At 60.5% G+C, this 20,492-nt stretch overlaps 2 protein-coding genes across 2 annotated transcripts in view; one reads left to right on the forward strand and one right to left on the reverse strand.

The window, feature by feature from the left end:
• The window catches only part of PCSK7 (proprotein convertase subtilisin/kexin type 7), a 16,318-nt gene extending 7,306 nt beyond the window's left edge, over nt 1–9,012 (reverse strand). The window contains exons 1-7 of the mRNA XM_074162408.1: nt 8,545–9,012; nt 7,963–8,097; nt 7,392–7,557; nt 5,412–5,502; nt 4,585–4,639; nt 2,951–3,089; nt 2,310–2,410 (exon numbers count right to left, since the gene is read on the reverse strand). Of these exons, the coding sequence (XP_074018509.1) occupies nt 2,310–2,410; nt 2,951–3,089; nt 4,585–4,639; nt 5,412–5,502; nt 7,392–7,557; nt 7,963–8,097; nt 8,545–9,012 (1,155 nt within the window). The remainder of the gene's footprint in view (nt 1–2,309; nt 2,411–2,950; nt 3,090–4,584; nt 4,640–5,411; nt 5,503–7,391; nt 7,558–7,962; nt 8,098–8,544) is intronic.
• Nucleotides 9,013–10,450: 1,438 nt separating this feature from the next.
• RNF214 (ring finger protein 214) lies at nt 10,451–18,962 on the forward strand. Its single transcript, XM_074162398.1, has 15 exons — nt 10,451–10,542; nt 10,637–10,862; nt 11,127–11,186; nt 11,537–11,677; nt 12,397–12,536; nt 13,347–13,415; nt 14,257–14,353; nt 14,614–14,702; nt 15,160–15,262; nt 15,694–15,792; nt 16,125–16,501; nt 17,055–17,190; nt 17,454–17,561; nt 17,941–18,036; nt 18,707–18,962. The coding sequence occupies exons 1-15, from the start codon at nt 10,451–10,453 to the stop codon at nt 18,770–18,772; spliced, it is 1,899 nt and encodes a 632-aa protein (XP_074018499.1). The 3' UTR covers nt 18,773–18,962.
• Nucleotides 18,963–20,492: the final 1,530 nt, after the last annotated feature.

Consider the following 20,492-nt stretch of genomic DNA (forward strand, 5'->3'; position numbering starts at 1 on the left):
AGTACAAGGTGGAAAAGACAAAAGCACAGCTCCCCAGTCGAGGTACGACCCCGTGCTGGGAGCTGGGATGCAAACAGTCCAGTGTGGGGCTGTGCAGAGCAGCTCGGGCAGCCCAGGGCAAGGGCAGGAAAGCGCCTTTGCTGCCCCTGTTTGTACAGAGTTTAGCTGAGGATAAGGAACAGCAGCTTTACACCGCTCTGAACCACGGACGGGGTGCTCTGGCCCACGGGAGAAACAGCCACGGCACAGCAGGGTCCCAGGCAGGCACTGCTCCCCTTGCCCCTGCTCGTAGCCAGCTGGGCTACAGGGGCTGGACTGGGTCCTGCAAAAAGCCCAGGAACTGGGGTCTGAACTAAGCAACTTCAGGGGGAACTCAAGGCAGCTAGGGTTTGGGACCTTCCCCATCTGCAGAGGGATGATGACACAGGACTTTGCAGAGCACACAGAGCCTCCAAAGAGGCACCGGGAGGCCTCCCAAATTATGCCCACCCCAGTGCAAACCAAACGTGTCCGTCCCCCTGTGTCCCATGGGGGACACAGCCCGAACGCCAGAAGCCATAGGTCTCGTTGCCTTCTATGCTTGACTCCGTAACGTTCTGCCAGCCGTTCACAGCTTCAGCTGGTGCTGGGACGCTGCAACGTCCTCCAAAGATCACCCTGAGCAGCACAAACTTGCAGTAGGAGACGCAGCTACTGCCAGAAGCCGTATTAAATTCTTCCCATTAAGGAAACCACACAAAGTTTATAGTCTGGTAAAAGAAAAAAAAAAACCCAAACCCAAAACCAGCAGATTGCTGCTGAGAAGTTAACTCTGACATCACTGAAGCGTGGCTAAAGGGCATTTAGAAGATTATCCTCCAGAAAAAGGAGTGTGAAAGTTTTAACGTGGCACGGGTATGCTGAAGGGAGCGATCGCAAAGGAACAGGATGGCTCTCTGGGACGGGACGTGCCTAGGCTACGTGTGGCATCTCGTCCTGTCTCCCAAACGGAATACCAGCTCCTGCATCAGCATCCCGTAATGCCAAAATTCAAAATGAAGGGGGCGTTTGAGACCTTCAAAGTGCTCCCACCAGCAGCAGGCTTGGGGGAAGCTGGACAGAAACCCAAAGCTCTGTGACTCCCAAGGAAGGTGCAGCAGAGCCCACGTTTGGCTGCTGTTTCCTTTTTCCCAACCATCAGGAGTTTTCAAACCAGCTTGGGACAACTGAAGTTATTTCTGAAAGGAAAAAACTAGCTCCATTCCGGGTTTTGCTTTCCCTGCCACGTGAGCCCAGCCATTGCTCCAGGCAGATTAGCTGTAGTTATCAGGGATTCCCGCCCTGGCCCGGGACTGCGAGAGGAGCTTTGCCGAGTCCCAACCAGGTGGCTGAGGAGCCCAGGCTCTTCCCGTTTCCCCAGTTTCCCCAGCACGCAGGGAAGCCTGTTTGACAAGCCTGGATTCGGCTCCTCGCTGGCAAGCACAGAGCCACAGCCACATGTTCCTGCTCGCAGGAGCATCTGAGGCACCATCCCTCCTTCCTCAGGCCCCCCCCGAGCCCCCGAGCACACACTGCTGGGGCCAGTCTGCCGCTGGGACCTCGCTGCCTCATCGGCTTTGCCTGGAGAGAGGCTTTGGGAACTGCCCGTCCTGACAGGAGATCCTCCCGATGCCTGCCCAACCCCAAAAAATCAGGCCTGGGGCCCAGGGACGTTTACCCCAAGGTGCCCCGGGGTGGCTTGGGCTCTGCAGCCCCCCTAGGACAGGAAGAGGTTCCAGCCGCAGGGGCTGGTCAGCCTGAGAGCTCCCCGAGTGCACCAGCACCAAGGGAGGGACACGCCGGGTCAGGCCTGGGGCTGGTGAAAACAGGCCTAGCCGCTTGGCTCGGGCAAAAAGGACATTTTGTTGACAAGAAGTCATTTTTTGGCAAAAAAAAAAAAAAAAAAAAGAGGAAAAGCCGATAAAAATATTCTGAAAAATTCAGCTGGGAAAGGCACATGTGCCAGAAGAGAGAGGGAGCTGGGGCCAAGGACTTTAAAGAGCCCAATGCTGCTCCCAGCCCTCCGTGCTCCCTTCGGAGTTACAGGCTGACAGACAGCGATGACACGGGAACAACTAGAAATAGGAACCTCCCTCTCAGAGCACTATTTATGCAGGTCTTAGATAAAAAGCACGTTCCTCCCCTGCCTCAAAAAGGAACCCAACTACCAGCCTACGGCAGACACGTGGCACTCGGAAGGGACAGAGCTTCGTCCCTTCTCCGCACTGGACTGTTCCAGGTGTGGCCAGCAGAGCCAGGGGAGGAAGCCACGTGCCTGGCGTGGTACTCACAATGCTCCTCATCATCTTGTCCCCGCCGCTGAAGGTCACCGCTAACATGGAGGCACATTCCTCGGCGTAGAAGGGCATGGAGCCCGTCTCGTCCACTGCACCTGGGGAAAAGGGAAAGGCGCTACATGAAGCTGAAATCCCAAGGCGCCGAGCCCCCGAGGACCTGTCCTGCTGTGCTCTCTCACAGGCTGGCAGCTGGGCAGGAAAAACAGACCCAAGCCTGTATTTTTCACGATTTTTCAGATCTACAAAAAGCAGCCATAACAAATGCTTAAATGTTACACAGATCTTCTACCCTTCCTGTAGCTTCTCCCCTCAAGAAAATGGATTAGATGTTTCTTTTCTAACACACGCGATGGGAATGCTGGATTTCAGGTCACTCCCTCACCATGGCAGTGTCTGTCACAGCCCCAGCGATGGAGGCCTGAACGCAGGCAGGAATTTCTTTGGCCTCCTCTTGCTCTGAAGCTCAAAAACAAAACTTGAGGGCTGAAGGCCAGCACCTCTAGACACTGCCACATTCATTCCTAGAGGACAGACACAGATTCCCACTCTCCAGCCAGCTTCCAGCTGGGCAGCTTTTGGGACGATCTCCTTTTTCCACGCTGGGAAGGAATAAGAGAGAAGACACACGCTCTCACCTATGGTGACAGTGTAGATGGAGTTGGCGTACCCGTCGTAGTTGCAGTTGTCGTTGTGTTGCCCTCCGTTGCCGCTGGCCACGACAAAAATGCTGCCGAAGCCTCTGCGACCCGCTATCACGCCGTGCTGCAGGGCGGCCTGTGGAGAAGGAGCCGTCCTGGTCAGGGCACGTAGCCAGGGGGTCCCTTCCCCTGCCCGTCCACTCTGAGATTTCAACAGCCGGCCCTGCCAAGTTCTCGGGGTGACAGCGGGGCCAGTCACAGCCCCTCCGGGCCACATTTCACCCGGCTGCCAGAGTCAGGGCGCTGTGTCTGTTACAGCCCTGAGCAGCCGCTGGAACACCAGAGTGAGCGTGTTACAAAGGCAGCGACGCGGCCAACGTCTGGGCTGGGGAACGGCCGTTCCATAGCTCGCTACGATTGTAAGTGGATTCTGTGTTAGAAATAAAAAGAGAAAAAGGAAAAGCACCCTTCCAGGCAATCACAGCACAAGGAGCGCCCAGGATCTGAACCCCAGAGGAAACACAGAAGCCTCCCAGCTTCAGCAGGGCTCGCTTTGGAGCTGCCTTTTCTGCAGCATCAAGGCTTTCGTGCCGACAGAGACGACCCACATGTGGCCGCTGCCCTTCTGCAAGGCTCCAGCCCCCACTGAGAAACACAACCACACCAGCCCTGCTTGGGAAGCGCATCTCCAGGCCCACTCCTTGCACAGACATCGTTCTTGCCTAGATAAAGGGTGTCTGTCTGATGGACAAGCAAGAAAGCTGGAACCCAGCCCTCCTCCTCGGCCCTCCCTGCAGCAGAAGGCCCGTACCGCATTGGCTAGAAAGCCCCCCGGACGCTCTGCTTTGCTGGTGCTCTGTGTCCCAGAGCTTGTTACGGCTGTCTCTGCCGCGCGCAGGAAGAGAATAAATTAACTTGCAGAACTGGAAACCGTTTGTCACCGTGAACCGATAGCTCAGCTGCCAGCGTTGCTGCGAGCAGCACAGCAACTGCTATCTTGCGGTTAGAAAAGTACAGCAAAAGGCTGCCAGGCAAAAGAGAAACGAAGCAGAACCACGTCCCACGAGCAACGCAGCGCCAGTTTGGGGGCCCCCCTCAGTGACCCCTCGTTGCGGCACTTGGGCAGCAGCAGCCAAGCACCTGGGTGCCGTGAGAATGCTTTTACAGCCCAGAGCCATTCAGCTCCCGCTTTTCCACCACCATGTCCCTGCCGAGAGCAAATGCAGCCGTCGCCGCAGCCCCTTATTCACTCCTAACATTTAAGGCACGCTCCCTGCCTGGAGAACCACCCCCAGCACTAGGAATGCTCGGTCTCCTGGGCGGAAAGCGTCCCTTGGGTCATAAAAGTTGTCAGAATAACACCACAGATTGCGAAAGAGCGTTTTTCCTGCTGGAACCAGCCTCTTCTTGAAAAGCTCGTCTAATAGTGCCTGGACGCTGCCCTCCCGCAGCAACGTCACCTCTCCCCACTGCACGGTAACATGCAACACCTCCGCTGGCAGCCACAGAAGCAAACAAATGTGCGCTGCGCCACAGCACCATCCCTCCTCGCCTGTCCAGGCAGGCAAGAAGCCACAAGGCACCAGAGAGCTAGCCCAGGGGTGGCCCGTGCTGCTGGGATTGTTTTTTACCTTTCCCAGTTGATGGGGGCCATCCACGGTCTTCCCATCGTCATCTGGACCCCAGCTGCAACGACAGACACCATGAAGGGACAGCCCCAGGAGTCGCAGACGGCAACTCTTCCTCCCCTTAGCGAGCTACAAGCAGCCACCAGTTACTCCCAGCACCAGGACTGGGATCGGAGGGCGCCGTACTTTCCCATCGGTCAGGTCGGCCCCTGGCTGCTGGGATACGACTGTCATGTTTGCACTGTACCCCTGGGTCAGATTCCAGTGGACAAAACGTTTGATTTTTATTTAACAACTAGCTTCTCACACATTCCAGTCCCTGCCACGCAGCTCAGCTGGGGCTCCCTGACCACAGCGGGGGGCACGCTGGCCCCTCCGGCTCAGCCGGCCCGTGGGAGGTGCCGGGGCAGAGCTCAGTGCTGCGCACAGCCTGGCCCAGCTCTCCAGTAACAGAAATACTGATTTTACTCTTAACGCCGGTAACAGAGAGCCCCACCTCACGCGCCCAGCTGCAGACCCCCTCAAGGTTCACCCGGAGTCCCAGAGACAGCCTGACTGCTGGCTACAGGCGGGTCCCCAAGCTCAGGGGGACAGGCAGGGTGGCCCCTCAGCGGGACAGACTCACTACCTTGCCGCCTGCCAGGCACGCTCACAGGACCCACAAAAGCAGTAGTGATTTCGGTGCCTCAGGGCTAGCTGGAGCCACAGGAGGAGAGGAACTGGTGCCAGCATTCGGCCACGAGCTGTGACCGCGTCCCCAGGCAGAGCGGGGCCCACGGGGCTTCGCTGGGTGTTGGTGTGGCCTGGCTGAGGGTCCCCTCGGGGCTCACCTGCAGCTGTAGATGTCATTGATCTGATAGTGCTTGTTGAAGGCGATGGCCTCCATGCTATCGGTGAGGGGCCCGTCCAGCACCCGGATGCCTGCAGGACAGAGGACAAGGGACGTGACCAAAGTGGATCAAAGGAAGCTGTATAAACAATGCAAACAAATCCCTCGGCAGGTTCACACCAGGGACCCTGATTCTCCCAGCCCGATGGAACCGGATCTCCCTCTGCTTGGCTTTTCTGCCAAGCGAGTCCTCCAGTCCCACTGCCAGATCCAAACTGGGACAGGGACAGCAAAACTGCACACCAACTGGGCTCACCTCCGTGTGCCCCTGAGCCCCCCTACCCAGAGCACCGCTCCCCGGGGGCTTCCTCACGTCCCACCTTCAGTTATCCCACTGCTTTTCAGGGCTAGTCCCTGCCTGGAGCAATCGCTTCCCCTCCCAAGTGGCCAAAAAGCCAGGCAGGGCTTTGGGAAGGACGACACGCTGGCCTGCAAAGGGAAGGGCTCCAGGGATGCAGGAGCCCCCAGCTGCTGTGCTCAGCCCAGCAGGGCAAGGCCACTGCTCCAACAAAGCCAGTGAAGGCTGAATGCTGAGCTTTCAGTGACCCAAACAATTAATAATTACCGTTTTGCATCACAGTTTAGGCTGGCAAAGGGTGTCAGTCATCTCAATTAAGCCTATTTATAAACAGCGCAACCGCCCACCCATCGCAGCTCCTGCCTGACACCGCACACGCGGCTTTTCCTTGTCGGATCTGAGCCTCCCCCGTGGAGGAGCGGAGCAGCCCAGAGAGGGATATGCTGGCTCCCCTCATCCCGGCTGACACCGTGCTGGCTCCAGCACTTCCACGCTGCCAGGGCAATGCCCCTGTTCCCCCCCCAGCACTCGGGGCTGCCCCGCTGTGCTCCCCCTGCAAGGCCAGGCACAGCTTTGGGAAGCTGAAGCCCAGAGAAATGCCAGGTCCCGCCTGAGCAACTCAGGATAAACCCTCCCGATTCCCCACGCTGTGGTTAAACTATGAGCTCATCTTTCCTTCTGTCAGTCAGGCTTTGCTCGCAGCGTCTGCCTGGGGACCATGCTGTGTCACCATAGAATCACAGAATTGTCTAGGTTGGAAGGGACCTTTAAGATCATCTAGTCCAACCATCAACCTAACTCTGATAAAAACCATCACTAAACCCTATCTCTAATGCCATCAGGGTGTCTGCTCAGGGAGCGCCCCAACAGGGAGACGTAGGGACAGGCAGAGCCACCTGCAGTGCCCTTGGAGGAGCTCCTGGGCCCCCAGGGCCCTCCCGCTCCCCAGCCCCATGTCACAGCCAGGGAACATGGCACCATCTGCCGAGTAAGCAGAGAATCATGTCCTAGGCTGTGGCACAGCAGCACCGTCCTCCGCTCTGCCAGGGACGCATCCTGCCCAGCACAGAGATCTCACCTCCCTCTGAAGGGGCGCAAGAGCTCCGGGGAGAGCTCGGGCCACAGCAGCATGTTCCCTGGCTTTGCAGAGGAGAAATGCGTCGCTGCACCTCCGCGCCCTGTCTGTCCCCAGGGATGGAGAGCCGAGACCAAGGGCCAGAGGAACATGGGGGATTGGCAAACTTTTGCTTCCCCACTGCCTGCAGTTAGAGCCTGCAGCACTGCACCAGAGCGGGCACGTTGTCACACGTTTCCCTGGCTTCAGCTGTGCGATACGGATGCGTATCTGCTGAAACATCTGTGACCACGCAGGTGGGGCGCTGGGAATACTCTGGAAAAGCTGCCCCAGCACACACCTCTCCCGCCTGCTCCTCTGGAGAGGAGCTCAGGCAGATTCCGGTTCCTCCCTCTGACAGCCCAACCAGCCTGGGCAAGGCACCGGGTGACTCAGAGCCGCTGTGGCCAAGCCACCCCCCCCCCGAGCCGTGCCCCGGCCCCACGGAATTGAGATGAGACAAGCCAGGCATGAGCACAGCACGTTGGGGTGCCGCGGCACGCACGTACCTGCGATGCGGCTCCCGTAGGCAACTCCCACTGTGCAGAAGCTGTTGTTTGGCACGGCAGCGATCTCCCCGGCGCAGCGGGTCCCGTGGTGGTTGCCGTTTTCCTCGTCGGGGTGAGGCATAGGGTCGGGATCGTTGGAATTCAAGTCATAGCTGCCTTCTGGGCTCTGAAAACAGACCCACCCTCAGGACGCAGGGCTCTGCTCTCCTCTCTTTGGGAAAAGCAGGGCTTAAGAGCACGCTCCGCGGGCTGAAACACAGCCTGGAAGTCACGGGAGCTTAGAGGCTGCTTCCACACAGGGCTGCGGCTCAACACTGCTATCTGCTGCTGCGAGAAAGGGACCGGCAGAGGCAGCCTCTGCAGCTGCTGGGGGGCAGAGGGAGGCCAGCTCTTGCGTCCGAGCGGCTGCCTCCCACAGGTAGCGCCGAGGCTGGTAACCCCGCAGCTTGGGCGCGAGATCTCCCAGGGAAAGGTTTGCCATTGGCACTTCCCACCCTGGCCGAGCCCGGGTGAGGATCTGCCGGCAGCTGAGCACTCACTCGCAGGCTCACGCCGCGGAGCCGGCACTCACGTAGTTTGGCTGAATATCTTTGATGGTGTGCTCCACGCCGTCGTCCACCACCACCACCGTCACACCGCGGCCTGTCACGTTCTGCTCCCAGACGCCCGTGACGTTAATGTCCTTCCCGGGGCTCTTGCGGTTGTTCTAAGCAGCGGGAAGGAGAGCAAGGGGAGAGGAAAAGCGGAGGAGCGGGTCAGCTGGGAGGGAAGGAGCCGCCAGACCTTTCGGGCAGGACCAGGGCCGGGAGCGCAGGGAGTCACAGGACAGAGATCTGTTTGACGTGGACAGACAGCAACGGCTGCTCGAGCCACGAAGCGGAGTGCCCAGTGCTGCAGGGCCGACACCATGCTCCAGCCTGCTTAACCGTACAGCGTGGCCCAGCCCAAACCCCTCTGCCCACCCCAGCGCCACTGCTGTGTGGCCAGTTGTGGCCAGTTGCGGTAGCCAGCTCCTCCCATTATGGTGGCAAGCTCTCTGTGTGCTTCCTCCTTGCCGCAAGGACAGAAAGTGACCGTCCTGCCCACCACATGACAGCTCGCTTGTGGCCACACAAACAGCCTGAGCACAAGAGGAGCTGGAAAAACCACTCACCAGATGCCACTGCTGGGGGTACTTGGGATCGTTAAAGTGCAGGCTGCGCTTGGAGCGTTTCAGAAGCTTCTGTTCCGAGTGCCACCGCACGCTGTCGTGCTGTGCAAACAAAGTGTCCACCGACCTCCTTATTGCTTCGGGTTCACTCGCCGCGCGGCCGTCAGACTGGTAGGTGAAGAGGTAATGGCCCTTGAGCTCCCCAACGCGGCCCATGTTCACCAGCCCCGCAGTCCGGGCCAGCTCCTCCGCCCGCTGCTCCAGCTCCTCCTCGGGCGCCTCCAAGCTGACAGCCCAGGTCAGCTTGCCGTGCCGGGCCTCAGTGCCGGCAGCGCGCTCCCCACCGCAGGCCAGTCCGTCGGACAACGCCAGGGGCAGCCAGGCAGCGCCCAGCCAAAGGCACGTGTGGATACAGAGCCTGGCCTCCATCCCCGTGCTCCATAGCGGCGCCCTCCGCTTCCAATGCGGCATCAGACAGGCGGGCTGCAAGCAGCAGAAAATCAAACCGGTGAGAACCACGCTCTTCTGACCCGGAACAGGGTGGCCACGGCCTCACCTGGAGGTCCTAAGGAACAACGCCGGCACACCTGGGCTTGCTACCAAGCCCCCCCAGCACAGCAGAGAGCTCTATCCAAGGAAACCCCAGCCAAGGCGGCTCCTTCCTGGCAGCACAGCACCGGGCAGGGATCGATCCTCCCTGCCCGCCCTGCCTGCCAGGGCACATCGCTGCTGACTGGCGGAAGAGGGGCCACTTCCTTCTCTTATCATGGCACAGAAGACAACGTCACCAGAAAGGCCATGTTTTGTGAGACGCCCGCAGCCAGGAGCCGGTTCCTTCTTTGGAGCAAGCCCCACCGAATGCTTTCCTCACCTGCTCCGTGGCCGGAGGAACCTGCTTTCACCCGGCATGGGTGGAAACCACGACCCAGCCCCGCTTCAACCCCCATTCCACGGCACCGGCCGGGGGAGGAAAGCACCTCCCGAGATTCCGCTCCGTTTCCCACGGCCCGGCACTGCCCAGGGCTCGACACCCCCCAGCAGTTTGCCGGTAGCGACTACCCCAGGGGTAGTCCCCAAGCCCCTGAAACAACTCACCAGCTACAGCCCACGTTGGACATGGAGGTCCAGATATCGCTCCCTAAAAGAAGGGCTTTAACTGCCCGTGGCTGCCCTTAGACTCAAGGGACTGGCTCCCCCAGAGAGCGCCTGCACGCGCTGGAGCCCCGCTGCGACCCGGGGCGGACCCAGCGCCCTCCGCTCCACCGGGCAGGCGGGGGGGCTGGCGAACACGGGCACGCCCCGGCACTAGCCAGAACCCGACTCCCAGTGGCCAAAGCTCAGGGACGCCCGGGGCAAGCCAGGCGCCGCCGGGCAGCGCCGCCGGGCAGCGCCGCGGGGCAGGCCTGCCGCCGCTCCCCCCCACCTCCCGGGGGGCGGCCGGGCACCCTGGGCTGGGCCTTCAGCCCCCGCTTGGGTTCACCGGACCCCCGAGGGGCGGTGAGGCAGCGACAACCGGTGACCCCCGGGCGAAGGGGCGGGCAGGGCCCCTCGGGGCTGCCGGCCACCCCGGCAGCCTGTCCCGACCCCTCAGCCCCGGCCCCGGCCCCGGCCCCGGCCCCGCCGCCCCCTCACCGGGCATGGGCCGCCGCCGCTTCCGGCTACCCCCGGTCGCTTCCGGCTACCCGCGGCCGCTGACAGCTGCGTCATATCCGCCCCCGGCGGCGGCGCCGCGGCCTCCCGTCCGCCAGGCGGCGCTCTCGGGGCGGGGGCGCCGCTCTGCGCCGCCGCCGGAAGGGGCGGGGCGGCGGGGGCGCGGGCCGTGCCGCTCCGCTCCGCTCCGGGCCGCTCCGCGCCGCGCCCCGCCGGGCCCGGGCCCGGGCCCAGCCCCGCAGCCCGCCCGCCCGCCCCCATGGCGCTGGAGCAGGCGCAGGCCGACGGCCCCGCCGCCGCCCCGGCCCCGCCGCGCCTCAGCGAGCCCGGCCCCGCCGCGCCGCCCGGCAGGTAGGTAGGCCCGAGGATCCGGGGCCTGGGCCGGGAGCGGGGCCGGGGCGGGCGCAGCCGCGGCGAGCGATCGAGCCCTGTTTGTTTCGCGCAGCGGGAGCGCCCTCGCCGCCCCGGAGAGCCCCGGCGAGGCGGCGCCGGCCGGCCCCGGCGGAGAGGCGGAGCGGGCGGCCGCCCCCGGCCAGGCCCCGGCGCTGCCCGGCGGCGAGGGGGAGCCCGGGCCCGCCGGCCTGGAGTCCGGGGGGCAGAGCGGCGGGGAGGCGGAGGAGCCCGACCCGGAGGCGGCCCCCGCCAGGCCCTCGCAGAACATCGCGGTGCAGGTGGGTGCCCGCCGGGCGGCGGCGGGGGCTGCGCCGAGCTGCTGCCGGAGCCTGGAACAGCCTCCGCTCCGGGGGGAGCGCGGCTGCGGGAGGGAGGAGGCTGCTGGGGTTTGTGGGGTGAGGGTTCCTAAAAAGAAAGTTTGGGAATCCAGCCGGCTTGGGGAGGGCGGGGGCGGGTGCTGCCGCCGCTGGTGTTTCTCCAGGGCCAGTCCCGGCGAAGCTGCGGGGGAGGGGGGTCTGACAGCGGTCCGTCTCCCTTGGCAGACTGACTTCAAGACGGCCGATACGGACGCGAACACCGATCAGGATATCGAGAAGAACTTGGTGGGTATCGAAGCCCTGCGATTTGGGTGCGGGCTCTGCCGCTCACGTTCCCAGACTGCTCCTGCTGGGCAGAGGAGCTGGAGCTCTGCGCTTCCCACGGGGTGTTTTTTCTTATTTAAATACGAACCTTGGGGTTTCTTAAGCTTAAGGAGGGGTAGTGCTAGCTGCAGGCAGTGCCGCCCTTCGTCTTTTCTGATCAGGAGAGCTTGATCTCTGACAGCGGAAGCTGTTTAACTCTGGTTCTTGACAGAGGGCTCTTCTGCACTGCTGAGCTTCCCTGCCCCTGTCCCCGCTGGCTTCGGCGTGAGGGAAGGGGAAGGTTCTCCCTAAATTTCCACTCTCCCCTGCAGGACAAAATGATGTCCGAGAGGGCTTTGTTGAAGGAGCGTTACCAGGAGGTGTTGGACAAACAGAGGCAAGTGGAGAATCAGCTGCAGGTACAGCTTAAGCAGCTCCAGCAGCGGAGGGAAGAAGAGATGAAGAACCACCAGGTATTTGGCAAAGTCCTTTTTCCGTTTCACCTGCCGGTTAGCACAGCCCCTTACGCGATGGGGGTGGGCTGCTTTGGCCTCGTGCGGAGCGGAGCAGGCTGTGAGATGTGGCAGCGCCACACCACGTGGCAGTGTCCCTTGGGAACGACGCTGTTTTACAGCGCTGAGGACTGGCCCCTGCCCCAGTCGGGGCGCTGAGGAGCTCAGAACTAATTCCTAACACGGCGTCCTGCGCGTGCCTCTGCTCCTGCCCGTGGGCTTGCAACGTCTCTTCAGCCAGCACAGCGCTTGCTCCAAAGGAGAACTGGTGTGAAGCGAGGAGAATTAGCTCCGTGTGATTATTTAGGTCTCTGTGGCTGTTTCTCAAGGATCGCTAGGTTAAATGAGTGATTCCCAGCTGGCTCCGTGGCAGCTCACCTTAAGAGAAAAGGAACTGTCAGTGTCCCATCGATAGATCTAAAACACAGCAGAACTCGCTGCCCCTTAAAATCCCTCTAAAGAGGCAGGAGAACCTGTGGTTTAGATCGTCTGTCTGTCTCCCGGGTTTCCTTATAACAGCCGCTACAGATCTTGTCTGGATCTACTGGGAAGAAAGATTTTGGTGATGCGTGTAATCTCATAATGTCTCTTCAATTAATCTGAAATAATAACAGATTCAAAACCAAAACCCTTACTTGGGAGTTTCGCTCCTTAATTGCGTGATGCTTGTTTGACTCTAGGAGATCCTGAAAGCAATCCAGGATGTTACGATCAAGCGAGAAGAGACGAAGAAGAAGATGGAGAAAGAAAAGAAAGAATTCTTGCAGAAAGAGCAGGACCTGAAGGCAGAAATCGAGAAGCTCTGTGAGAAAGGCAGAAGGTACCAGGGTGGAAAATGGGGTGTTTGAATTCTGGGGTGGCGAGTTGTTGCTTTGCCTGTGAGGGGGGGTGGACAAAGAGAACGTGGCGCTCAGCGCTGTGTCCTGCCGTCTGTCAGCGTCCAGAGCCTTTCGCAGGAGGCAGGACCGCTGCGTTGCAGCGCTAAGGGTGGGGGTTCGTTGGCCTTTCCGAGTTGCTCTCCTCCAAATCCCCTTTTTTGGGATGCTGCTTGACCGTGGCCTGCACCGTGTGGTGTGAAAGGCTGCCTGCTGCTGTCAGGCTTTGCTGTTTGCTTGGCTCTGCGCAGAGAATCCCCCTGGATTAGAGGTGTGTGGGGGCGTCTAACACAAGCAAAACTTGAATTGTTTGTGAAGATCTGTCGGTTCCTTTGGATGGTGAATTTGCCGTTCTCTCATGTCGCAGAGGTCTGGGTTTTGGGTGTAGGGGTTTTTCTTTTAGTTGTTTTTTTTTTTATTCTGCGGGCTCGGTGATGTTTTTGGATGAAGCTCCTTTAGCAGTGGTTCCAAGCAGCCCCTTTCCCCCCGAGTGAACAGTACAAAGCCCGTGCTGTCGGGGTGGCACCGCAGCTGGTTCTGCGCCACGGTCTTTGTGCGGTGTCCTGATACAGCAGAATCCTTGCTCTGGAGGACGTTAGCGACTGCTTTCAGAGGTTTATGGAATGGCGCAGTCCTCAGCGTGGTGCTCCGTTGGGCCGATAACGTTGTTTAAACCTGGGACCGGCGGCGTTGGTGCCTGGGCAACCACACCTTGGGCAGCAGCTGGCTCCATCTGTCCCTTCTCCCTCGCGCAGGTTGCTGAAGGAGCAGGAGGAGAAGGAGAACAAGATTGCTTCTCTGATCGCTGAGCAGTCCGATGAAAAGTAAGGCTCTTATCTCTCACTGGATTAGCGCCGCCGGAGGCTCGTTTCCTTCCAGCGGTTTGGCCCTGGAGTGAGTGTGATGCTCCTGGTGGGGCAGGCTGGAGAGAGCGCTCTGACGCTGCTGTCCGGTTACGCGCTCTAAAGGTTTTATCTCCTTCCGGCAGGCTGCTGCCCCGCTCTCCCGATTAAATCCCCTTTGATCCCGGTCACAAGCAGGCTCCTAGATCCTTGGGACATAAAGATCCCATATGATTAGAGTTTATGCTCAGGGATTGACTCGGCTTGTAACTGCTACCTCTGATTCCATTTCCACTTCCCAAAATTAGGGCAAATTCCGGGCTGTTTCTCCATCCGTTCCCCACAGCTGCCCGACTGCTCTAACCTCAGGCACGCTTGGGTGTTTTACAGCCGGGCAGAGAAGCTCCAGTTCCATTCCAGGCATAGACCTCACGTAACACAGGCGGAAAGGGCCGGATTTACACTTCTCCAGGATCAGAAGGGCTGAGTTCTGTGTGCAGCCTCGGGATGCTTCCCGGTTCAGCCCTGTGCACCCTTCCCTTTAGCTGGATGGGATTTTTCCCGAGAGGAATTCCCCTCTCCTCCTCTTGCCCGGCGTGTTTGCACACCGGTTGGTTGTGTGCTCTGGAACAGCTCGCTCTGGGGACGGTGACTCACACAGCCCTGGGAACTGCAGCTGGTGCCACGGGCTGGAAGCTCTCGATCTTCCACGGTTCCACCCCATCCGGAGCTACCGGGATCGATGGGTTCTGTGGGAGTTTACGTCTCTCCTGTTCCGTGCTGTGCCTGAGCCTGAGCAGGCTGGTTGCGTTTGTGTCTGCAGGCAGTTGTGGGAGATGGAGCTGGATAAACTGAAGAACCAGCACAATGAAATCAACAGGAACATCCTGGAGGAGACGGAACGGGCCTGGAAGGCGGAGGTTAGTGGGTGACACCTGCAAAGCAGTTGTTGAAGAGGGTCTTTTTGAGATTCCAGGTTGTTAACGAGCGAATATGTGAAATTAGCAGTTGAGGATGAGGCCGAGTCCCCCTCTTTGTGGGACAAGAGAAGGGGTAAAGCGTCAGGGCGGTAACGGTTAGTCGGGAGCGGTGCCCCGGTGCCCTTGGTGCTTAGTGTGTCTGGCAGCACGACCCAAGGGAGTCTAAAACCTGCTCTTCATGCGGGGCCTCTCTCTGCTAGATCCTGTCCCTGGAGAGCCGAAAGGAGCTGCTGGTGTTGAAGCTAGAAGAAGCAGAAAAGGAAGCAGAGCTACACCTCACCTACCTCAAGTAAGTCCGCGGCGTCTCAGCAATGGGGGTGACTGGGGTAACTCCAGTGTCCCTACGTGCCCGTTTCCCCTCCCTCTGCTTACACCGGAGGTTTGACTGAAACAGTTGAAGGTTTCCTGTGGCTTTCTTATTAAAATAACGTGACTCAGTAACATTGCAAAGCACGGGTTTGTGGGGCTGTGCTTATTCCCTGTTACTGCCCATCTGCCGAACACGTGCCGTGCTCCAGACCAAGTGTTTTAGGCACGGCGTCGACTGGTGGCCGTGTCCATCTCCACCAGACCAGTCCTCGCTCTCGTAGCACCGCGTGCTCTCCTCTTGTTCCTCGCCTGGGTGTGAGGCCCTTTCCCGCCCGGCCGCAGGAGGGGAGCCCGAGGCGGGAAGGCGGAAGGGTGTGGGGTGTCGGTTGCTCCCACTTTGCTGGAGCGAGGGCACGGTCGCAAGTGGGAAAGTTTAGTTGTGCTTGCAGGTCTGCACCGCCCACGCTGGAGACCATGAGGCCAAAGCAGGAGTGGGAGATGAGGCTCAACAGGATACGAATGACCAAGGAGAGTGTCCGGGTAAGTTCTTGCTGGGTGGCTCCCAGCCTAACAACGAGCAGTTCTTCGCATTGACGTTACTTTGTGTGCTCTGTTTCAACCTGCTTTGGGAAAGGCCCGAGACCCACACAATCCGTGTGCCCCAGAGCGTGGCACAGGGGGTCTGCCTTTACGAGCCGCTGCAGAGATGATCTGCCTGCCCCTTCGGGCTCACGCTTGTGGGTGTGAAAGCAGCCCGTTGGCTTAATCGCAGGGGCAGTTACTCTGCTTCTCCCTCTGGGTCCTTTTTCATTCTCTGGACTCCTGTGGAACTAAACTGTGTCCGCTTTAGGGCTTGCAACCATTGCAGGGCTGAGACTGCTCTGCCCAGGCAGGGAAATCTGCCTCTTCTGGGCAAAACTTTCCTCAGGCCGAGGCTTGGATAAATGCTTGTTTGCTCTGCTCTCTGCTAGGATCAGTTCAACGACCACATTCAGATGGTGAGAAATGGAACGAAGCTGAGCAGCCTCCCACAGATCCCAACCCCGACGCTGCCGCCTCCGCCCTCGGAAGTGAGTGCCTCTCCAGCCTCAGAGAGACGAGCTGTCGCTGCCGGGAGGCTGCTGCGAGGCCCTGGGCACAGCCTGCCCGCTGGCCCGTAACTGGCACTGCCTGTGCCGTCTGCGTTGGAGGAGGCTGCATGGGATTGTGTCTTCTGGAGCCCTGTGCTTGTCCCGTCTGTCTGGGCTCCCCCGCTGTCCCTGGAGGGGAGGGGAAGGGTCTCTGTCCCTTGCCTGAGGTTCAGGCCACCTCCCGGCTGGCTGGGGAGGAAGGCACTCGGCTCTGCTTTCGGATGGGCTTATTCTAACCAGCCTTTTCTTCTCCCCCTGTTTTTCTTTCTCAGACAGATTTCATGCTGACGGCATTCCAGCCCAACCCATCCCTTACGCCCAGGCTCCCCTTTCCCATCGGACCTGTTCCCGTCCCCATGGTCATGCCAAGCGCTGACCCTCGGGCTCTCTCCTTTCCTCTCCTCAACCCCGCCATCTCCAGGCCCAACCAGCCTTCCCCGCCGCTGCCCGCTTCCCAAGGGAGAAACAGCCCGGTGGTGGCATCGCTGATGGGCACGCACAGCCCTCACCTGAGTCCCGCTGCCTCCATCCCTCCTCCGCCAGGCCTGGGAGGAGTTAACGTCACTCCAGAGTTCCACAGGCTGCAGCCGGCCGATAAGCTGGAAAAGCTGCTGGAGAAGTTGTTGGCTCGGTTTCCACAGTGCAACAAGTAAGTGTCTCGCCTGGGCCTTCCCTGAGAGCGAAGGCTTCGTGTGGGACGTGGGCAGGGGGGGAAGTGGAGCTCCTCTTGCTGCTTGCGGGGGTCTAGAGGGAGCGAGGGAAGCCTGAAGGTGAGGGGCAAAGTCTGGGTGCTCTCTGGGGGGTTTGCCACGGCACTGGGAATGAGAAACCTTTGGAGCTTTGCCTCAGGACAGCAGCGGTAGCTGAGCACAGCCAGGAGCACCCTAAAGGCGGCACCACCTCAGGCGAGTCCACCAGCCTCCATGGTGGGCGCTGTCTCTCGCTCCAGCTGGGGTTTCCCCGCTCTTTCCCCAGCTTTTTGGGGACAGAAGCTCCCTCTGCACACGATTCACCTCATTTTAGACGGTAGATGGCTGAGAACACACGCTCCTTTGCTGTGATACGGGCTTGCCCCGGGGCTGGGGTGGCTGGCTCGTCAGGAGCGGCGTTGCAGGGCCTTTGAGGGAGGTTCCGGGTCCGTGGGGGCCACTTGGCTCGCCGGCGGTGGCTGGGGGGCTCTCAGCAGGCTGCTGTCCCTGCAGGGCCCAGCTCACCAACATACTGCAGCAGATCAAGACTGCTCGGAGGACCATGGCGGGTCTCACCATGGAGGAGCTGAACCAGCTGGTGGCGGCCAAGCTGGCGGAGCAGCAGGAGCGGGCAGCGGCCGGGGCTCAGGTGGGAGAGCGGCGGGGGGCTAGCGGGGGGCCACCAGGCTCCTCAGGGGGGGGCTGCAGGGAAGGGGAGCCTGGGAAGCCGTGAGGAGCTGCGTCTGCTCCCTGGTTCCCTGCCGCACAGAGCTCGAACTGTGGGTCAGGCCTTTCCCCTGGGTTCCCCTTTGTGCTGACAGCGGGAGCGGTTCTCCCCGAGGGTGACGGGGGGCAACGCGGCTGTCCTTCCCTTCCGAGCTTTCCTGACGTGCCTCCTTTGCCTCGCTGCAGCCTCTCGGCCGGATCAGAGCCCCCATGTTCTCTGCTCCGCTGCCTCAGATCAGCACGCCCATGTTCCTGCCCCCGGCCCAGGTGGCTTACCCTGGGACAGCGTCACACGTAAGGGCTTTTTTGGCTTCCCCGGAGCACTTGGCCATCCCCAGGGAAAGCAGAGGGAGGGAGCCCTCGGGAGAAGTGGCCGAAAGGATGAGCCAGGGAAGCTGGGACCTCTCTCCCCACGCAGCTACTCGGGCTGGTGAAGTAGAAGGAGAGGGTGAGGGACACGGGTCCTTCACGCTCTGCATCGAGGGAGAGGGGAACGGCCGCAAGAGAGGTGTCGGAGGCTCTAACGTTGTGGGATGGCCGTGGGCAGAGGGAGGAATTGGGCAAACTGTGGCCCTGGTGGCCAGACAAGCAGCTGGAATGTGGAATACGTGGTCTGAGCTGGGGTGTCTGACTTGTCCCTGTCTCCGTTCTGTTCCCTCGCTGCTCGTCCCAGAGCCCGGCTGCCTGTAAGCTGTGTCTGATGTGCCAGAAGCTGGTGCAGCCCGGTGACCTTCACCCCATGGCCTGCTCGCACGTGCTGCACAAGGAGGTGAGTGTGCTCTTGGGTTCCTCGTAACGGTTCCTAGCGCCGATTCCCTCCCGTGGGCCCTGGGCACGGGTAGCGAGTCCCTGTCGCGTGGAGATCTTGCCAGGAGAAGGGTATGATCAATAAACAACTTCTCTTCATCCCGTCCTCCTCCCTTTCCTTGCTGGGCCACCCTGAGTGGCCGTTCGGTGGTGGCTTTAGGAACAGGCTGTCCTTATTCCCTCCTCCGAGGCTGTCCTCGTTGCTAGGAGCGTTAGATCCTGGCCTTTTGCCTTCTCGGAGCAGGACGCTCTGGGAGGATCTAGCGAATACAGGGCGATGGAGGTGCCCCCCTCGCCCAGGTGTCTGGGCACGGTGTGGCCCTGCTCAGGAGCTCTTGGGAAGAGGAGGAGCCTTTCTCGTCCCGCAGTTGCCTGTGTGGGCAACCCCCTCATCCCAAAATCCCGCTGGGGCCTCCAGCAAGTGCCGAGGAAACGGAAAGCCACGCGTTGGTGATCCTGCTGGGTGGAAGAGGGCTCCCTCCGCGTGGCGACCTTCTGATGGAGGCCGTCTTTCAGGAGCAAAAGAAACCGTCCCTTAAAAACGAGCGCTCTCCTGGAGAAGTAGCGCCGCGCGGTGTTCACGGCGCCCCCGAGTCGTGCCGGTGGCTCTTGACTAATTCTCTCTCTTCCAGTGCATCAAATTCTGGGCACAAACCAACACAAATGACACTTGTCCCTTTTGCCCAAGTCTCAAATGACGGCTACTCGAACAAAGCGGTCCCCCCCGAGGAGTTGCTGTGAATAGACAGGATCGGTTCTAAGATTTCTACAGTTCTATATTTATACGACCATGTATACACATGTACATTTTTATTATATAGGTAATGGTGTGTATAGAAAGTCTGTATACATACAAATTCATAAATAAAGTGTGTATATTATGCAGTGATTTGGTGCTGCGCCTCCTTTCTGAGCCCGCGGCCCCGCTGGCTGCCTTTGCAGCGCGTGAGCTGCCGGGACGCTGGTGGCTGCTCTCCCTCTTCCCGCGGAGCTTCCAGCACCTCCTCCTCCGGGGCCGACGCTCCCAGCAGCTCCCACAGACAATTCCCGGCCACCTCCGTTCCCCTCCGAGCAATGAAGAGGTTGCAGACGCCGAGCCATTTTTTGTCGTCTTTTTTTTTTTTTAATTGTAATAATAATTTACCGTGTTAACATTCATCGTTCTTACATAGACAATAGGTTACAGAGTACTGGAGTCTACAGCCACGGCCCGGGGGAGCCCTCCCCGTCCCCCTCCGGCGGGGCAGCGTGTCCCCCCCGCTGTCCCTGCCGTCGCTCCGGGCAGTGGGGAGGGAGGGAGCGCTGGGGGGGCGAAGGGAGGCGGCTGCGCTGCAGCTCAGGAAAACCGACCTCTCGCAGTTCCTTCTTTCCCCCTCTCCTCTACTTTCTCCTGAAGCAGGGGCTGGGGCACCAACGCCTTCTCCGTGGATTTCGGTGGGATTGCCGGGTGCTCAGCACCACTTAAAATCTTGCATTTACTCTGTAAAATTTCTGCCCCCCCCCCCCACTTTATTTGCAATCTCTGGCGCAAATTGGGCCTGGGGGCTGGTCGGGGCAAGCGCTGCCTGGGCTCCGCGTGCCCCAATCCGGCCACGGTCCCACTCTTCCTCCACGCTGGCCAGCGTGTTTTAAGGCAGTGGTCCACAACAGAGTCCTGGGGGTGCCGGGGGGGCGGGGAGGGGGTCCTGGGCAGGCACGGGGGGGCGGGCGGAGGACTGTGCACGCTCTGCAGTCGCAAAGCGCTGCCCTCCCGCACCGGAGCAGGATGGCCGGGCGCTCGCCGTGGGACGGGAGGGGGTGCTGGCTGGAAACGCGCTGGTGGGGAGGGGGGACGGTCTGGGGGTGCGTGTAAGGGGCTGTTGTGGGGGTGCCCGGCGCTAGGGCTGCCTCCTCTCTCCCTCTCTGCCCGTTTCCTCCTCCTCCTGCCTCACTCCCTGTTCCAAGGAATATTTCACTGCAGGATTTAGTTAACAAGCTTTACGTTTGGCCATTACGGCAGCCCTGCCCCTGTCCCCACCTGAACTCGGGGGGAGCAGGGCAGCCCCCCCGTTTTTTTCTCCTGGAGTGAATGTCAGTTTTTCCAACAAAAGCGCTTTCCCCTCCAGGTTGGAGGCAGAGGGAAGCACGGCGCGGGCGCTGCCTGCAAGGGCCTCTGCCCCGGGGAAGGGGGAAGGAGACCCTGCAGCCCCCTTTCCCCGGGGAGAAGGAAGGGGAGGGTTGTCCTTACGCACCGGGAAACCCTCCCTTTGCCGTAGGAACACGAGAAGGACACAAGTACCTCCCGCGCTCAGTGGCCTTCGGGCTTGTGAACCCCAGCCCTGCCCTCCTCCTGTGTCCCTCTGCCACCCTCACCTCCTCCCAAGCCACCTCGGGCCACCTCCGAGCCATAAAGTGCTTCCGCCCCAGCAAGCCCTGGCC

This window comes from Numenius arquata, chromosome 22 (genome assembly GCF_964106895.1).
Source record: "Numenius arquata chromosome 22, bNumArq3.hap1.1, whole genome shotgun sequence".
NCBI classification, from domain to species: Eukaryota; Metazoa; Chordata; class Aves; order Charadriiformes; family Scolopacidae; genus Numenius; species Numenius arquata.

What these genes read in the sequence shown, in the direction of transcription:
- RNF214 (XM_074162398.1), top strand. Translation starts at nt 10,451, where the DNA reads ATGGCGCTGGAGCAGGCGCAGGCCGACGGCCCCGCCGCCGCCCCGGCC. An exon ending in GCTGAGCAGTCCGATGAAAA is followed by an intron (nt 13,416 to 14,256) that starts GTAAGGCTCTTA and finishes TTGTGTCTGCAG; the next exon opens with GCAGTTGTGGGAGATGGAGC. An exon ending in GGGCAGCGGCCGGGGCTCAG is followed by an intron (nt 17,191 to 17,453) that starts GTGGGAGAGCGG and finishes GCCTCGCTGCAG; the next exon opens with CCTCTCGGCCGGATCAGAGC.